The sequence below is a fragment of the Corticium candelabrum genome, chromosome 15 (genome assembly GCF_963422355.1).
Source record: "Corticium candelabrum chromosome 15, ooCorCand1.1, whole genome shotgun sequence".
In the NCBI taxonomy this organism is placed as follows: Eukaryota; Metazoa; Porifera; class Homoscleromorpha; order Homosclerophorida; family Plakinidae; genus Corticium; species Corticium candelabrum.
In genome coordinates this window covers 5,699,275-5,714,624 of record NC_085099.1, presented here as the reverse complement: position 1 = coordinate 5,714,624, position 15,350 = coordinate 5,699,275, and the positions used below count along the sequence as shown (strand labels likewise).

Sequence of the window (15,350 nt, the reverse complement as noted above, 5' to 3'; positions counted from 1 at the left end):
GACATCACCACGTTGAATCTGTTCGTCTTCAAACAAGCTAGCGCCTATCATTACAGCTGTTACACCGTGTTCTGTCAAGCTTGCTACCTGGTCTCTCATGAGAGAAAGCAATGGCTTGGATGGAAAGAGCAGTCTGCATTACCAAAGACCTGCAGAGTATTGCACACACTTAGCATCATGTGGAATATCATAGACTTGCCATTGCCAGTTCGAAAACATGCGAAAACGTCGTCTCCTCGGGCCAGATGACATTTCATGTACGCAGAGGTGCTGCAACGACTTCACAGCTTCGATCACGAATTGAGGACAGCAAACAGTTACTGTTTCCGCTATTCAATCATCTGAGATGGATCTACGAAGATCAGTCTATGTACTACAGGCGTAGCTTCGATTTCTAATTCACTCGGGAAGACCTCCATAGCAAGAAACGCTGCCGCTGTTGTAATACTAGCTTACCCGTGTGTCTAACAACGTTACTTAGCATGTCTAAAATTGTAACCGTAAACTAAGAGGTATTGTTCTTGTTATAGACCAATCAAAACCACCGCTCGGAGCGAGCGGGAAGTTTCTATTGGTGCGGAGAGTTTCATGTTTAATAGCTTTCCCGCCCCTGAACTCGTCTGTAGTACAAGTGCGCCCTGACGCTCTCCCGCTCGCCCCTCCTACTTTTGACCCCATATACCTGTCACCTGCAGTGCGTACGGGAAAGCGTCTGGAACCGAGGCTAAGTATTTGGATGATTAGATAAATTAGCTAAGCATTGACTGTGAGGGTTAGTTTGGGTTTCTTATTGTTGGCTTTTCTGGAATTAGCGTCCCAAAGAAAAGGGCTGGAGACGACTCGATGTAGGCGTGGCTAAAACCAGTGCAAATATAATTTATTTAATTAATTTTATTACCCGTTGTCTTACAATAAATAATCACGCACGATACCATATTGTCTACTTGTTCAACACCTCAATGCTCCTGTCTCTCGAATCGCAGGCGTCGAGTGCTCTCCTGAATTCGAGCGTTGTCCTTCCATCGGCCTCACTGAACGACAACAGCTTTACATTTTGATTTTCGTCGAGCAGTGGCTCTACCCTGCCAGTTGCAAAACGATCCTAAAATAAACCGTTTAGCTATTCCCACACACCCACGCACTCAAAGCTGGCTAGCCCCTCCCAGCTAGACAGACCACTTAGTCAACTTCCGGTGTCAACTTTGGCCACCAATTTATGTCAGAGAAGGGCTCTTACTTCTAGGCTAAATTTTTCGATACGATGACGTCATAGCCGTCGTTCACACGATCCGTGAACTACTACACATGTACGCTCCTCGTTACTCAATCGTTCGCTGTTTTGCTTCAAACAGCTGGAGAAGATCGGGAAGGCGTCTCGGCCTCGGACGAAAACCGCAGCTGGCTTCGCGTTTATGCACGCTAACCATTCTGTCAGCTAATTGGCTTTAAAAGATATATTACCAACACTACTTACCACAAATGACAATCGGAATTGTTTGATGACGCCTACGCCTTCCTACAAGACGGCAGAAGCCTAATTTGCATTTGATCGGCTTCCGACTAGAGCAAACCACAAGTCGATCAAAGTTTCTACTTGACCCTCACTCCCATGAATATGATGTATGATTACGAGTGGAAGGGGCCAGCTGGGCTACGCACAGACAAGACATAGAGAAATATATTGCTCTCAACTTGTAAGTATCCTCTGCCGTCTTTCACCCATCCAATTATCATGTCGGAGTCGGTCATGAAGCCTGTTGGAGAGAAACCGAGTCCTATCCATCCTGTCGTTGAGACGTTAGCTGAGAACGTGATGAACCTGTCAGACCAATCCACTTTCCAGCAGAGATGATACTTTTGCGTCGATGGGTCAAGATATTGGCCACGGCTGTAGCTCCTAGGGCAAAACTCACGATCGCAGAGGACGATCCTGAGAGTCGTGACTACGGAAATCAAAACGCGCCACATCATCGTCGCTTGTGTTACGCCGTGGGGCGGAGACAAATTTTTACGCATGCATTAATATTTGCATAGCGACGGCTTCCGGGGGTGCAACTATCTAGATAACTATACTATTATTGGTGCACTTGCATACTTCTGCTTTTTGCGAAGTCTCTGACGATGGTAAAGTGTTTGGATGCAGTAACCATTCTTGTAAAAGGCCAAAAAGACCGTTTTTCCAGGTTCCCAGACGTGACAAAGAGTAGCTTCGTACCAGACCCTCTCGAGCCGTCGTGTCTGGCCTCGGATCCAAACGTTTATACAGACGTCTAGAGTAGGCGGGGAAAGGGTAGTCTCGCGTAGCCAGATCATCTCCGTCTACATCCTTCTGGCGAGAGATATCGTGTCGAGTTTCAGTGTACGACGAACCGAGCACGACAGCGCGAGAAAGTCTGGTACGAGGCTAGCAAAGAGCGAGATTGACGACGGCGTTGGATTCTTGCTTATCGCAGGAAGATTAGAGACGGAAGCCCGTGAAATCCATTTGTGAGGCATGTGTCGTTCTCTAGTGTCTACGCGCGGAGGGCAGAGTCTGCACATGCCCATTACTCAATATCCCCTTCAAAACATTGTCTAACTCAGCAACAGAAAAAAAAGAAATTTACCTTGCAATTCAGTATCGTAATGTCTGTACCAGCAATGTACAGTACAAATCACCCCTGACAACAAGTGTAGCAAGCTAGTCTAATTTAAATTAACTATACTTCGAATGAATATAGTCTCTAAGCCAGCTGGGAGGTTTGATGACTCGCCCACTTCTGGTTGTTGATGTTGTTTTCCCCGGCGTACGTGGAGTGGGCGGACTGGGGACGTTGCCTTTGACTTCCGAGTTCATCGTGGTTGGTTGAATGCGTGTAGGTGCTGCTGTTTGCGATGAGCGTGACCATTAGACGCTACATCATCACTAGCCAAAGGCACCATAGTTGATGCAGGTGAGGTTTCGTTACTAGCTGTGGCGTATGTGGCGCCTGTTTCTCCAGTACAAGGATCCCTGTCTAGTGGTCTCGTCACTTATTTGACATAGGTGGCAAGACTTTAAACACAACTGCCTTGCCTTCTTTCATTATGCGGACTGTTTGTCCTGGCAATAACTCTGAGAGATCCCTCGCTGTTCTATTGTATTTTGTACTTGTTTGGCTTTGGCAGTCTGTTGCTTTTGTTCAATGCCTACTGGAATGTGAGGTCTAAGAAGATGTTCGGTAGTTAGTTGGTAGGAGTGTTTATGTGCGACGACCGAACAGTATTTGCGCCTGGCTAGCTTGCAGTAGTCTATGTATTTCAGTAGGTGCATGTATTCGTGAAAGCTAACCGTGCTATAGCCACGGATCACTTTGCGATTGGTACGCACGTTTGAGAAGCGTTTACAAACAAAGCTGAAAGAAATGCAGATGAAATTGAAGATGCATTTTAATACCTTCTTCAATCCTGATAGAGGCGATATCAATCCAAAAGCCTCGATCAATAAGGTGGTTTCTGGGGTGCTTGGCTGCCCTAGGTTGTTGACAGACGTTGATACCCAATACAATTTTTGTCGTTAGTTTTACTATTTTACAGAATAGCAACAGTGTTGTGACGTTATCTTGTGATTTGCCATCTGCATGTCTGTAGCAACTGGCTTACAATATTTTGTTTTGTTGCAAGATTAATTAGTGAAGTCAAGCAGAATCGGTGCTATCTTGCTTTAGAATTATCTACTGACATGCAGGATAGAAATCCGATCTCATGGTATGTTGTCATAAGGTCCGGAGAAGCGAGGCTAGTTATTTTTGCGCTGGTGTCAGCCGCGCAGGTGCAAATCCGTATTGTGCTGCCGTTAGCAAAGCTATATAACACTTGCATGGGCCTATATGTATACTTTGCGCACTCCAGAGACAAAGGAAAAGGCTAAGACATTTCGGAAATCCTGTTCGCTGTGGCGTCCGGGCCATGCACAGCGCAGCCCTCAAGCTCATAGACATCCGACACTGCCTAAACATGCAGCATGGGCGGCGGTACCACCGGCCCGAGCCCGCCCAACCCGACTGGACGTTTCTGTCTTACAAGAGGCTCAATTAATTAATACAGAACGAGAGTCCGCGTACAGGACATGGATGACAACGCCTTTTCATGAAAACTCTGATAAATTTCCTGTTGCCGGCTAGGTTTAGAACACGACTCTCAATTCGTCCCTCAGCATGAATGTCGTTAGCAGTGAAATTGAATTTGTCAAGACCTAAAAGTTCTACAACAAGAATTACCAGAAAACTCGGGGGATTACCAGGAGACTTGGGAAGTTACCAGGAGACCTAGCAGTTCCCAGGGGATTTGACCTAATTTTAGGGACTAGACCATGCAGGGAAAGCTTTCACTAACCCATACTTATTTCATAATTGATAATTGGTTGTTCTTCACTCTTCTTTCTTTGGCTCTTCGTTTAGGACTATCCAGTTACTATGAATTGGTTAGATACGAGTATTAATTGTTGTACGGTGTACATTTGCTTGAGCTTTATCTACCTACCTGATTGTGTTTCTCTTGACGCCAAATCGGCGTGATCCTAGAAACCAATAGTGAGGTCAGCTAGGCATTGCTGGATGTGTCCAAAAATCTTTGCATCTCGGAATCTCCATCGCCCCCGTTAATGGCATTGATTATCTACGCTTTTGTAGTAGGCCGGGATGTATAGAAGTTACTGTTGTGTTTCACATGCACAAATTTCGCGTGTAATTGTCCTCTCGCCAATCCTCTGACATTCTCTAGGAAAGGGGAGACGGGCTCAGTTTGTAGTAAACACAAAAGCTTGCAGAGGTGATCGAAGAAAGCTTGCAGAGTGAAAACAAAATACGAGTAGATCGCATTGCATGTGATGCTTGCCTGGCATTGCGGCTCTACCTCAAACGTAACTAAAATGTTAGATTAAAATTGATTGATTACAAGTAGAGCGTAATGCTACACAAAGCCACCTTTGTATTTCCTGATTGCAAGCTACTTTGAGTATACATACAGAGAGTACTGTATACTTGCCAAATTCCAAATTCTAGCGTGCGCTAGGGTTGCAAACAACACGTTACTGAGAGATGAAATTATACAGGCAGCTGGCTCATTGCTGGGAAATTAGATAAATGGTGGTGAGCAGCACCAGCAAAATTAGATATGTCAGGAGCAAATTTAACTGAGTAAAATCTACTCAATCAATACGTTTCGGTCCGCAGACCTCTATCCACTGAAATGACTATGTACACTGAGAGCTTCTACATGCATCGTAAACAGAACACTTGATTACAATGACAACTATGTATAACAGCAATACTTGTTACCACATTTTCAGTGAATAGCATGGCGATTGTGTATAGCTAAAAACGACGCGCAAGGGTTGAAAAAAGGTGCTAATTCTAGATAAACAGAGTTGTATGTATTGTAGCCGCCCAGCCAAGCTGTTTGTTTACTTTCTTAAGTGCAACCGTGGCTGATTGGTTCGTGTCATCCATACGCTTTTAAGAAACCTCGCTTTAAACACGGCACACCACGTCGACCTCATTCTCTCCTCTAGACAGCGACCACTGAGCTCAGCAGCGCCGGAAGTCATCTTGGAATATACCCGTACGAATAAGTCCGAGCAAAGTACGGCGTATACGTTTGCTTTACCTCCTAAAGCCAAACAGGTGGTGATACCAAAGGAATAACATTGCGCAGGAACAGAGCACAATGGAGGGAGACGAGAGAGATCCTCGGAGAGACTACAGTAAGTCTAGTTAGGAGGTTCGCTCTGATGTTGAAGCTAGGGTCGTTGGACAGCATTATAAAATCAATAGGCAGTGTGTACTACGTTTCTAGAAGATACATTGTTCAACAGTAGAAAACGCGTGAGTCATAGTTCCCTTCCATGCTCCCAATAATTTTGCTGCCTCGATTTATATAATAAACGTGTTTGGCCTGCAAAGCTAGGAGACTCTCTATGTATCTAGATGCACGGTTGGGGACAGGGCCCTGGGTTGGGCAACAGCGAAAGTATATGCATACATACAGTATATCTACATATTAGCTAAAGGCGCCGCGTTGTCGAAGGAATTCCCCTTGACTGTCTAGCTAAATGTTTACTTACAGGAGACTCGGGTCGAAACGGTCCTCCAACAAGCGGAGGTCGACACCAGCACTTCTTTAGGTCTCCAGAAACGATGGAGTTGCCTCCTGTGATGAGATCGAGGAGTTGCGACGACATCTTGAATGACACAGCTCGCAATGAGCAGCCAGACCTTCAGCGTCCAAGAAATCGAGATGGCTGGTATGTTTACACTTGCACAATTAGCTCGTTGACCGTCCGCGTGTGCTCTCCTTGTTCGTCTACTGTCTCTTGTATCTATGGCATCTCGGTCGAAATAGTGACCGTCTGCGTGTGCAGCATGTATACACTGTATCTTTACTTGTATTGTACATATCGTATCGTTGCTGTAGAGGCTCAAAATATTGTTATGCTACAGGCAAAGGTATGGAGTCCCAGTACTTCCTGTTCGTTGTCAGCGCGGACAACGAGGTCTGATAAGAGACGCCGTTCGACTCGATAGTTCAAGTACTTCAGGCATCGATTCCGCTTCCAGTAGCGAAAGAAGATGCAAGAAAATTGAAATTAACCCTCACACCGTGCAAGTCCACGTAAGTAAAACCTTTCTAGAGAGGCAGCATGCATGGATGATGTGGGAAACGCTCAAATACGATTCTATTGCAGACATCGGTGATGCTCTGGTTGGCGTTTACTGACGCATCGGGACTTCCTTCTCGAAATACGGAAGTGGCCGTTGGCTTCTACAGCTCTCGAGATCGATTTCGCAAGACGTTTGTCAGAGGGACTTGGGGGCCGAATTCGCTGACAGTGCAAGTCAAGAATCCGGGTTAGATCACCTACTTTCTACAGCCAATCTCCAGACATTTCTCTCTCTATTAGTTCATGCATTATTCAGCACTCTCTAGTCCAGAGAAGCATGGCTAGTGCTGTTTAGGCAACTCTTTCCAACTTTCGCGCACACCAAGCTAGACAATAGCACGCGGGGTTTAGACAAACAACTGAGCTATGCATTTAGCGTCAGTTCTGCTATCAAAGTACGTGCTGATGCATGCATACTGTTGTTCCATAAGGTTAAAGGCACACGCCAGAGAAGTGTGCAAGGCTGGGCTCCGCTGGCTAATGGGAAATCATCACTCGACCAAGTTGCATGGGTATCTGAGCGATATATTGGAGCAAACCCGACAAATTATAACGCTAAGAACACTTCAAAACTTGAAAACTGACGGGGCCATTTCAAGAATTTCGTCCGACAAATGTAATGCCTGAACTACCAGAGAATTTAATTAATTAAGCGTCATACGCTTTTAGTAAACGACAACAATCATAATAAAAGTAAATGCTTTTTTCTAGTTTGGACGGAGCCAGACAATGTTATAGTGGAAGTCCGCACTGCCATTGAACCTGATGGTAGGGTACTGGGCGTCGGACATCTTCAGTTCGTTCTCCCGCCTCTAGCAACTCCTCACTTGATATCACTGCTGGGAGACCCATCAACTGGATCAATAACTGAGATGCTAATGAACTTATTTCAAAATGCAACAGAGAGATCAGCAGAAACAAGTGAACGTCAAAGGTGTAGCAATATCCCAAGTAGAAATGTGTCCACAGCCTATATCATTTGTAAACCAGACGACTATGAAGTCAAAGAAGGTATTGTATTACAATGCGTGGATGCACAGATGTTTTCAATAAGTGTTCATATCTATAGCGTATGCTTCCCTGCTTGAACAACTTGAACAGTCGAGTATGTCAAGAGAGAGAGGTAACATGCCACTTCTAGAATCACATTCACACCAATGTTGCATTGCTAATGTTTTGATGGTCTAGGACACAAACACATCATCAACACTTATTGACATTCACTATAGCAGTGATTTTCGTACAATAGTACATTCTTTGCGTACACATACGCAACTTGAATTTGTGTACGCAAGGCTCTTGCCGTCTGTCAGTAACAGTTGCATGTCTGTGTGTGTAACTGTGGTGTCAACCACACCTCAAATGACTAAAAAATATTTACTACAGCAGGATGCCCTAAGATAAATAAAGTGTAGTGGGTGTAGCCAATTTCAGATGGGTACACTGTGAAACTTGTCTTCTCCCAATGCATTTCAATCGTAAGCTCAAAATATTTATAAAAGCAACTTGAACATAGTTGCCTAAGAAAAACTCTGCTGTAGAGTATGTGGCACCTATTTGAGCAAGCTGATCACGCGAATAACATGATTTTGAAATAAACTTTTCTATTTGTACAGTTGTAGCTTAATTAATCACGTTAAACATTTATTATTCAATACACAAACGCATCAGTTTCTATATGCCCTAATATAGTTTGTTTCCTTAGTTGACAAATTGGATCAGTCAACTAAGACAACACCAGACGAGAAAGGTCAGTATAACAAAACCAATTCTAGGACAGGACCGAATCCAGAGGCGGCTTCAGAGGGTTGAAACCCCCTCTTTTCCAATAATTTCATATAATTTCATTAGAAAAGAGAAAATTAGTACTGCTATAAATAACTGCTAACAGTAAACCCCTCTTTCACAAATTCCTGAATCCGGCCCTGTAGGATCATCTTTTTCACACAAGTTTGTTAGCAGTGTGGCCATCAAAAGGCACTACAACGTCCAATAGTCAAGATACCAATGGGCTCTATGAAGTGGTATCAGTTGTTCCTTCCCATAAAAGCAGAGCTGTACCTCCAGTCCCAGCCATCAGTTTACCAGACGACACAGGTCAGTCGTCACCAATGTACCAAGTGATACAAATTGTCATGATGACATGTATAGGTTTAACGGTGCCACGATCTATCAATTTTAACCCTGAAGTACTGACTGTTCTACTGCAGCAGGTTGAAAGCAATGAAATAACAGCAATGAAAGCAATTGAAGAAATGAGAACCATTGTTTATCATGATCCTACAAAAGTAGAGAATTACAAGAGTTGAGTATCCTGATTCCAATAAATGTATGAATTCACGTGTAGATAATGGTGCAGAAAACATCAATTTCCCAGGTTAGAACATAACCTAACGACTGTTTTACATCATATTTGTTCAAATATTTTTGTGATAAAATAAAGAATAATCGAAGATCTGCCAGAGAAAATACTGAGCAGCAGAGGCATGAAGGTATGCATAAATGGACGACAGTGTTCTGTAGTTGACTGTCTGCGTTAATAGATTTACCAGAGAACAGATCCCGCACTCCTAGTGACGTGTCAAATTACAATCTTGACAAACGTGCACCTCCAAACGTAAAGGTAATGACAACCACACAATCATGACATGTTATTGCTTTAGGCAGTACTGGATGTCTAAACTAAATTTTTGTTGCTGGCTCCGCAATAATGCAGAAAAAGAAAGAGAGGCCACACAGCAGTGACCGGAGTACATGTGGTAAGGTGTTAAACTGTAGAAACTAAAATCAGATGGAATGTGTATGAGGTGTTGAAGTGTTAATTGTGATGGCTGCAATGAGTTGTCAAGTAGAATTTAAACTCATTGTGTGTGGTGATGGTGATGGTGTGTGTGTGTGTGTGTGTGTGTGTGTGTGTGTGTGTGTGTGTGTGTGTGTGTGTGTGTGTGTGTGTGTGTAGCTCAGTTAGTCAGAGAGTGCATTTGGAGAATGAAAACATCCGGGACCTTGCAGGGTTACAGGTTCAAGTCACAGTGATGGCGAGCTATGCCATAATCTCCTTTAGCAAGAAACTTACACACAGTTGCTTCTCTCAACTCAGGAGTATAAATGAGTACCTGGTCATTGACTGGGGTGGACATGACCGCTGGCTTGGCCCTAGTATCATGCAGGTACGTGTGGGCCTTGGTGTCCAGTCCTAAAGCTGCGCCATAGTCAGTGCCCCTGGATGACTCTGGCCAAGCTCCAGGTGGATTGCACCGCTGACCCTAAGCCTCCACGTAACGCATGGAGGTCCTGTCTCTAGAGACAGGGGAGCTATCTCCGCAACTAACCTTAAGGTTGACGTCATTCACGAATGACATGGAGGGCTTGGCATTTGTCCATTTGTGTGTTTGTGTGTGTGTGTGTGTGTGTGTGTGTGTGTGTGTGTGTGTGTGTGTGTGTGTGTGTGTGTGTGTGTGTGTGTGTGTGTGTGTGTGTGTTAATTTTATTATTCAAGATGCTGGTTCATATCCTGCTGCACATGTTTAAGGTCCAAAGACTTCAATTGATATTCAAAACAATGATCAGAGTTCCTTGCATTTGTCAGAAGACAGTGAAACACAATTGACCGGTTATGTCATTGTCAATTCCTGCTACTACATCAAATTAATATATCATCACTTTTGATTAGATGCTCAAACATATTCAGATCCAGAAAAACATCCAGTTATTCAATCTACACAATCTGACAGTGGAGTAGACACAAAGCAAGAAGAAACAGAGCAAGTACACGAAATAGATACAGTTTGAGACAAAACCCCAGATCATGTTAATTAAGTAAGTAAGTTACAACCCATCAGATTTCATCCTTGTTCATATATTCAGCAAGCCTATCAATGCTGTATGTATTAATCTACTATTGAAGAGTTAGCTGATCAAATAGACTGCCACTGGTGGCATACAGTACATTGCACTCTCAAGCTATTGCACATCATTAACTCTTCACTGATCACTCAGCCATTAATTAAGATGCATATTTCATGTGCCGATTTAGCTCGACAAGAAGTTGATGTCTCATTACTGGTCAGCAAGAATCTCAAGCAGTGACATCATTCAGCCTCTAAGTGTGAAAGCGCCAGCTGCTACGATCATAAAGGTCTGTCCACTCTGGCAACTAGATCGCGATCGACCGCAGCCCTGTCCATACTCGCAAACTGGATCACCATAAATCCAATCCACATTGGGAGGTGGGTTCGATCCACATCGGATCACAAACAATTAAATCCAATATTGAAGAGGGTTACATGCTCCAACTACACTTGTAGAACACATGAAGATAACGCCTACTACTTTCTAATTGGATTCCTTGCTCTCGCTCAATTTCAATTGCTTTACGTCGCTGTATCAATGCTTTCCACAAGCAAAGAACCCACACCTACATGTCCATCAGTCACATGATACTAAAAAGAGTTGGAAGTATTGTTTTCAAAGTGCAGTGCAGACGCTCACTATCCCGATCAGGTCGTGATCCATTTCTGCTCTAGTGTAGACACGACTAAGTTTTCTAAGACTTGTCAATTGTCTAAAGAGCCGCACCTCCTGTTATTGGGAGCTCATGGCCCACTCAGGCCCCAATGGTGTAAACCAACTGATTTCAAGATCAGTGATTAGTTTGGAAACATAACAGCACCTGTCTAACTCATCCCACAGACATTGATATAAAAAGCATACAAGAAAACCTGAAAAATACTTGCAAGTTGGTTTCCTAAAAATCAAAAGGGTAATTAGAGCATGCCTCGTTGGCAACCGAGGCCCATAACTGCAGTGAGAGCTGCATGAGATTAGATTAGATTATTACATTGTTAACATTGCCACACTGTAAGAACCTTGTCTATTAAATGAAACCAGTGTTTGACTTTTTCTTCATTCTGAGTACATTGTTTCATTCAGTTTGAACTCTGCTGCCACTTGAAATATTTATGCAACCTCACACTTTCGTGTCACTCCAACCCCTCTACATTTCCAACTACCGTGCGAGGTCCAACCTGGATGTCACCAAGTCGCTTGACAACATACCATATGAGCATGTCTAAGCACTAAACCTTGCTAGCCAGCATACCTCAATCTGCTGGGCAAATCAGTTAAGATAGCCAATAAGACTGTGACACTTTTTGTTTGTACACAATTAATTATTAAACCTCTGCTAAATATACATCCTTTTTTCATACTTACATAGTAATAGTTTTCACGTGTGTCATTGACTCATCATCAAACAGCATCAGAAAATCAGTCTGTACTATCGTTTCCAGTCATAAAAAAGTCGTCATCATACACGACCTGCTTTCGTACCACCTTGGCAGGACCTTACATAAAACAAACCCATTAGTGTACATATAGGCACAAAACATCAACAGTAAAGCATACTCTGCTGTTGCAACTTTGGAAGAGACGATCCTACTAAAGATAAATAGACAAACCTCTTGTCACTATCACTATACAATAATCAATGATTGTCATGTTCTCTACCCATGTGCCATGCAGATTCAGTACTCGTTTCTTCTGGTGCATCAGTTAGAGAAGGCTGCTTCCTAGCAAATGACACACGAATACGAGTCCTTCCTACAAACTCACTGTTCATCTAAGAATAATATTAAATCAAAACTAGATGCACAAGATACTGTACATATTCAATAGCTTGCCTTTCTAATCGCATTCTCTGCCGACTCAATGCTGTTATATGTAATGAATGCATATCTGTATTAACATTTTGCACCAACAGAAAATGTAAGTGACAAGAGCAACACACATACATGTACTCATACTGTCAACCCACCCTTTACTCGGTTCGGCAACTATCTCGACTACTTTACCTATAAACAATAAACACACCAAATCAGACATAAATTCACCTCACTATCACTGATCTTCGCTTACCATAATCACTAAATGCTTGTTTGAGGCTTTCTTCATCTAGACCTTGATCTGGATTTCGACACTGAATATATATTGTATTTCCCTAGCATATGAGCATCAGGAAACCAACTAAAAACGCTGCAACTTAAATGCAGTATAATACCCTCTGTCCACACTGTGTTTGACTACGACCAGACGAACTTGATCCTCGACTGGCAGCAGGCACAAAGCTACAGTAAATGCCAGTTCGTATACTGGATACTTAAAAGTGTGCTTAGCTTGTCATCTTAATTAATCATTATTACTAAACTGCAAATACAAAATTTCTCTCCATCTCTGGAAAGTTTCAAATACTTGTTGTTATGTGGCTAGTTATTTAGCCTATTTGTGACTTACTTGTCATACAGATCTTTGTACCTCGTAGCCGCCTTTGCAATACAGTCACATGTCAATGACAAAACAGAGACAGAGGAGTCTTGTATTCGAACCTGCTTTTGCTCATCACTTGATAAAGTCGACTTCTTCTCCAAAGAAGTGCTCAGACTGGTCCAAGGTTGATATTGAGGTTGCTGTTGTTGCTCCTATCAAACAAAAACAACAACCATCTGAAATCAAAAGTAAAATTTAAGCATTTCAGTCCCACCTTGAGACGCTTCTCAAGATTTTTGGATCGTTTAAATCCTGATGCTTTGACACCAGATTGTTGTGTTGATTGCTGCTTCTAAATACATAGGTATAGTGCACAACAACAAAAAACAAGTAGAATAGTGCAAATGTAAAGCTTTTTGAATTGAAAACAGATACAAAGGTCTGAAATATAATGTATAAATTGAGTTTTATTTGAAATGATAGTTACGAATTTCCTGTTTCGATTATACGTGTACCATAACTAAACATAAAATTGAAAAACGCAACAATCTAATTTATAGTTTAATAAATAATTAATAAAGACAACATATGGCGTCACATACAAAGTAGTAGTCTGAGAACGACGACGTCGTCAACTAATAAAAGGGTCGCGTCTACGTTTTAGTTCCTATGAATTAAAGGAATTCCTATTTCTTGCGGTCGTTTGAGGCAAGCAAAAGACAGGACAAACAAACCTCGGTTGCCAGCACTTTCCTTGCTGTCTCTTTCGCTTCAGCTGGACGATGAGGAAGAGCTAAAACAGAAGAGACAATAAACACAAAATACAAGAATTCTTAGGCAACAGTTACGTCGTTTCAAAGCGGGTTTCGCGACTTTCGCCGGCACAGAAGCTTTGGATTCCTTCTGGAGCTCTGCTTTCTGGGCAAAATGACGTAGACATTATTCGATTTACTTAGATATGCGCTGTCCATTCGCACTTTCTGTCGTAGAAGTGCATATTTCTTCTTCAACGAATCTTCTTCTTTCGTCAGAGGGCCCAGCACGGCCATCGGCCTTCTGTTGTAACGCACGCTAACAACTGCTTACACGTGACACTCAGCTGAAACGTAAATTATGCCTGCACGTGCATCAGATGACCAGAAAATTTACTAATAATATAACTAAATAACTTTAAAAAGTGTCAGCAAACCTGTAGTAATTACGCACACTGTACAGTACTCCGTTTTCACGCAATACTAAACCCGTCCGTATTTCCACTTGTTTTGGAGGGAAGACCGAACAAACTTTCTGTAGTGCATAGTCTGCTAATTAATTAACTTACTTAAAAGTAGCGTATTTGAGTCACAAAATTTGACCCTTTATCTAGCTAGCTAATTATCATACAAACACTAATATACTGTACTACTACTAAGAGCCGGTCATCATTAAATGTCTGGGAGGAGGGGCTGGCAAGATTTGCCGAGGTCCGCATAGTTTGATATATGACCCCTGCTAAAAACTTCTGACCTCCACTGTCTGTTCTAACTTTAGATGATCCCCATATATCTATGTGCTTAGACATGCAGTAGTACAGTGTAGTGGTGCCAACCGCCACCGACTTCCAGATAATTACATTAACGTAAACGTGTAATCAACCCCACGCGAGTTGTTAGTTACACAATGAATCCGGACTGTTGTGCTTTGTGCTTGGAGTCTCTTTTCAGCAATATGCAAAACAAAGAAAAAGAAGCAAGCGATGTAGACATCTTGGCAAGTCTAGACCAGTCGGACATTCTTTTGGACCAGCTGACTAGACAGAAGCAGTTGGATCGAGCCTGTTTGTTAGACATTGCTGAACGTAGCTTGCTTCGTTTCATAGGCTAGATCAGCAAATTCAAGGGTTGCCGGAAGAAATCCAGGCGCTGGCACGGCAGGTCGAAACAATTAATTATGCAGAGGTTAGCGCGCAATTTGTGTGAATTCGTAGCTAACTAAACGCCCTATACATGCACCAAGAACAATACCATACTATCGTAAAGTCTGTCCATTGATTGTTGTAAGCCTTCCAACAAGTGATTTCTAGTCGACATCAGAGAGAAGAATGTTTCCAGTAATTATCACCTGTCAGCCTAATTAACCTTCATCTAATTACTAGTTGGTATGCCTGGCACCACTACTTGTGTGCAATTTCACTTTTAGCCCCGTCCCCAGACTCTCTCGCGCTAGTCTTGTCCGGTGCCCGTATGACAATTCCAGGCGCGGGCACCGGACAAGACGAGAGAGTCTGGGGACGAGGCTACAATTTCACCAAACCAAACTCTTCCCCGCCGGTAGATATAAAAAGGGAAGGGGTTTGGCTACGCAAGACTATTAGTATTCGCAAGCCAGGCTCTTCCACGCAGTCGCTGAGCTAAACGCATGTGGATCA

The 15,350-nt window shown here is 42.9% G+C and overlaps 3 protein-coding genes across 6 annotated transcripts in view; 1 reads left to right on the top strand and 2 right to left on the bottom strand.

Moving 5' to 3' along the window:
* The window catches only part of LOC134191008 (DBH-like monooxygenase protein 1 homolog), an 8,107-nt gene extending 6,136 nt beyond the window's left edge, over positions 1–1,971 (bottom strand). Inside the window, exons 1-2 of the mRNA XM_062659561.1 lie at positions 1,693–1,971; positions 956–1,102 (exon numbers count right to left, since the gene is read on the bottom strand). Coding sequence (XP_062515545.1) covers positions 956–1,102; positions 1,693–1,971 — 426 coding nt within the window. The remainder of the gene's footprint in view (positions 1–955; positions 1,103–1,692) is intronic.
* A 2,190-nt stretch (positions 1,972–4,161) lies between these two features.
* LOC134191138 (uncharacterized) lies at positions 4,162–10,635 on the top strand. Of its 3 annotated transcripts, none has more exons than XM_062659718.1 (15): positions 4,171–5,722; positions 6,085–6,262; positions 6,459–6,630; positions 6,704–6,866; positions 7,391–7,690; positions 7,749–7,802; positions 8,385–8,429; positions 8,642–8,776; positions 8,831–8,967; positions 9,027–9,056; positions 9,123–9,171; positions 9,223–9,302; positions 9,396–9,438; positions 10,212–10,292; positions 10,353–10,635. In XM_062659718.1, the coding sequence occupies exons 1-15, from the start codon at positions 5,686–5,688 to the stop codon at positions 10,469–10,471; spliced, it is 1,623 nt and encodes a 540-aa protein (XP_062515702.1). In that variant the 5' UTR covers positions 4,171–5,685; the 3' UTR covers positions 10,472–10,635. The 3 variants fall into 3 exon arrangements, with proteins under 3 accessions (XP_062515703.1, XP_062515702.1, XP_062515700.1); XM_062659716.1 differs by having other exon boundaries at positions 8,639–8,776; XM_062659719.1 differs by lacking the exon at positions 10,353–10,635 and having other exon boundaries at positions 4,162–5,722; positions 8,639–8,776; positions 9,223–9,303; positions 9,380–9,438.
* LOC134191139 (protein elav-like) lies at positions 7,777–14,010 on the bottom strand. 2 transcript variants are annotated; one of them, XR_009971722.1, is made up of 14 exons: positions 13,921–14,010; positions 13,792–13,861; positions 13,678–13,736; positions 13,218–13,295; positions 13,063–13,155; positions 12,971–13,002; positions 12,738–12,804; positions 12,596–12,677; positions 12,495–12,531; positions 12,361–12,415; positions 12,188–12,299; positions 12,086–12,118; positions 11,894–12,024; positions 7,777–7,863 (listed from the first exon to the last, which is right to left on the bottom strand). XR_009971722.1 is itself a non-coding variant. In XM_062659720.1 (13 exons), the coding sequence occupies exons 1-13, from the start codon at positions 13,990–13,992 to the stop codon at positions 11,948–11,950; spliced, it is 867 nt and encodes a 288-aa protein (XP_062515704.1). In that variant the 5' UTR covers positions 13,993–14,010; the 3' UTR covers positions 11,866–11,947. The 2 variants fall into 2 exon arrangements, 1 of the variants encoding a protein (XP_062515704.1); XM_062659720.1 differs by lacking the exon at positions 7,777–7,863 and having other exon boundaries at positions 11,866–12,024.
* Between the last annotated feature and the right edge of the window lie 1,340 nt (positions 14,011–15,350).

Coding starts and splice junctions, on each gene's coding strand:
- LOC134191138 (XM_062659716.1), top strand. CDS start 5,686: ATGGAGGGAGACGAGAGAGATCCTCGGAGAGACTACA. Junction 6,263..6,458: donor CCAAGAAATCGAGATGGCTG/GTATGTTTACAC, acceptor GTTATGCTACAG/GCAAAGGTATGGAGTCCCAG. Junction 10,293..10,352: donor CAGTGAAACACAATTGACCG/GTTATGTCATTG, acceptor ACTTTTGATTAG/ATGCTCAAACATATTCAGAT.
- LOC134191139 (XM_062659720.1), bottom strand. CDS start 13,992: ATGGCCGTGCTGGGCCCTCTGACGAAAGAAGAAGATTCGTTGAAGAAG. Junction 12,678..12,737: donor AAACACAGTGTGGACAGAGG/GTATTATACTGC, acceptor CTCATATGCTAG/GGAAATACAATATATATTCA. Junction 12,025..12,085: donor TCCAAAGTTGCAACAGCAGA/GTATGCTTTACT, acceptor GTTTTATGTAAG/GTCCTGCCAAGGTGGTACGA.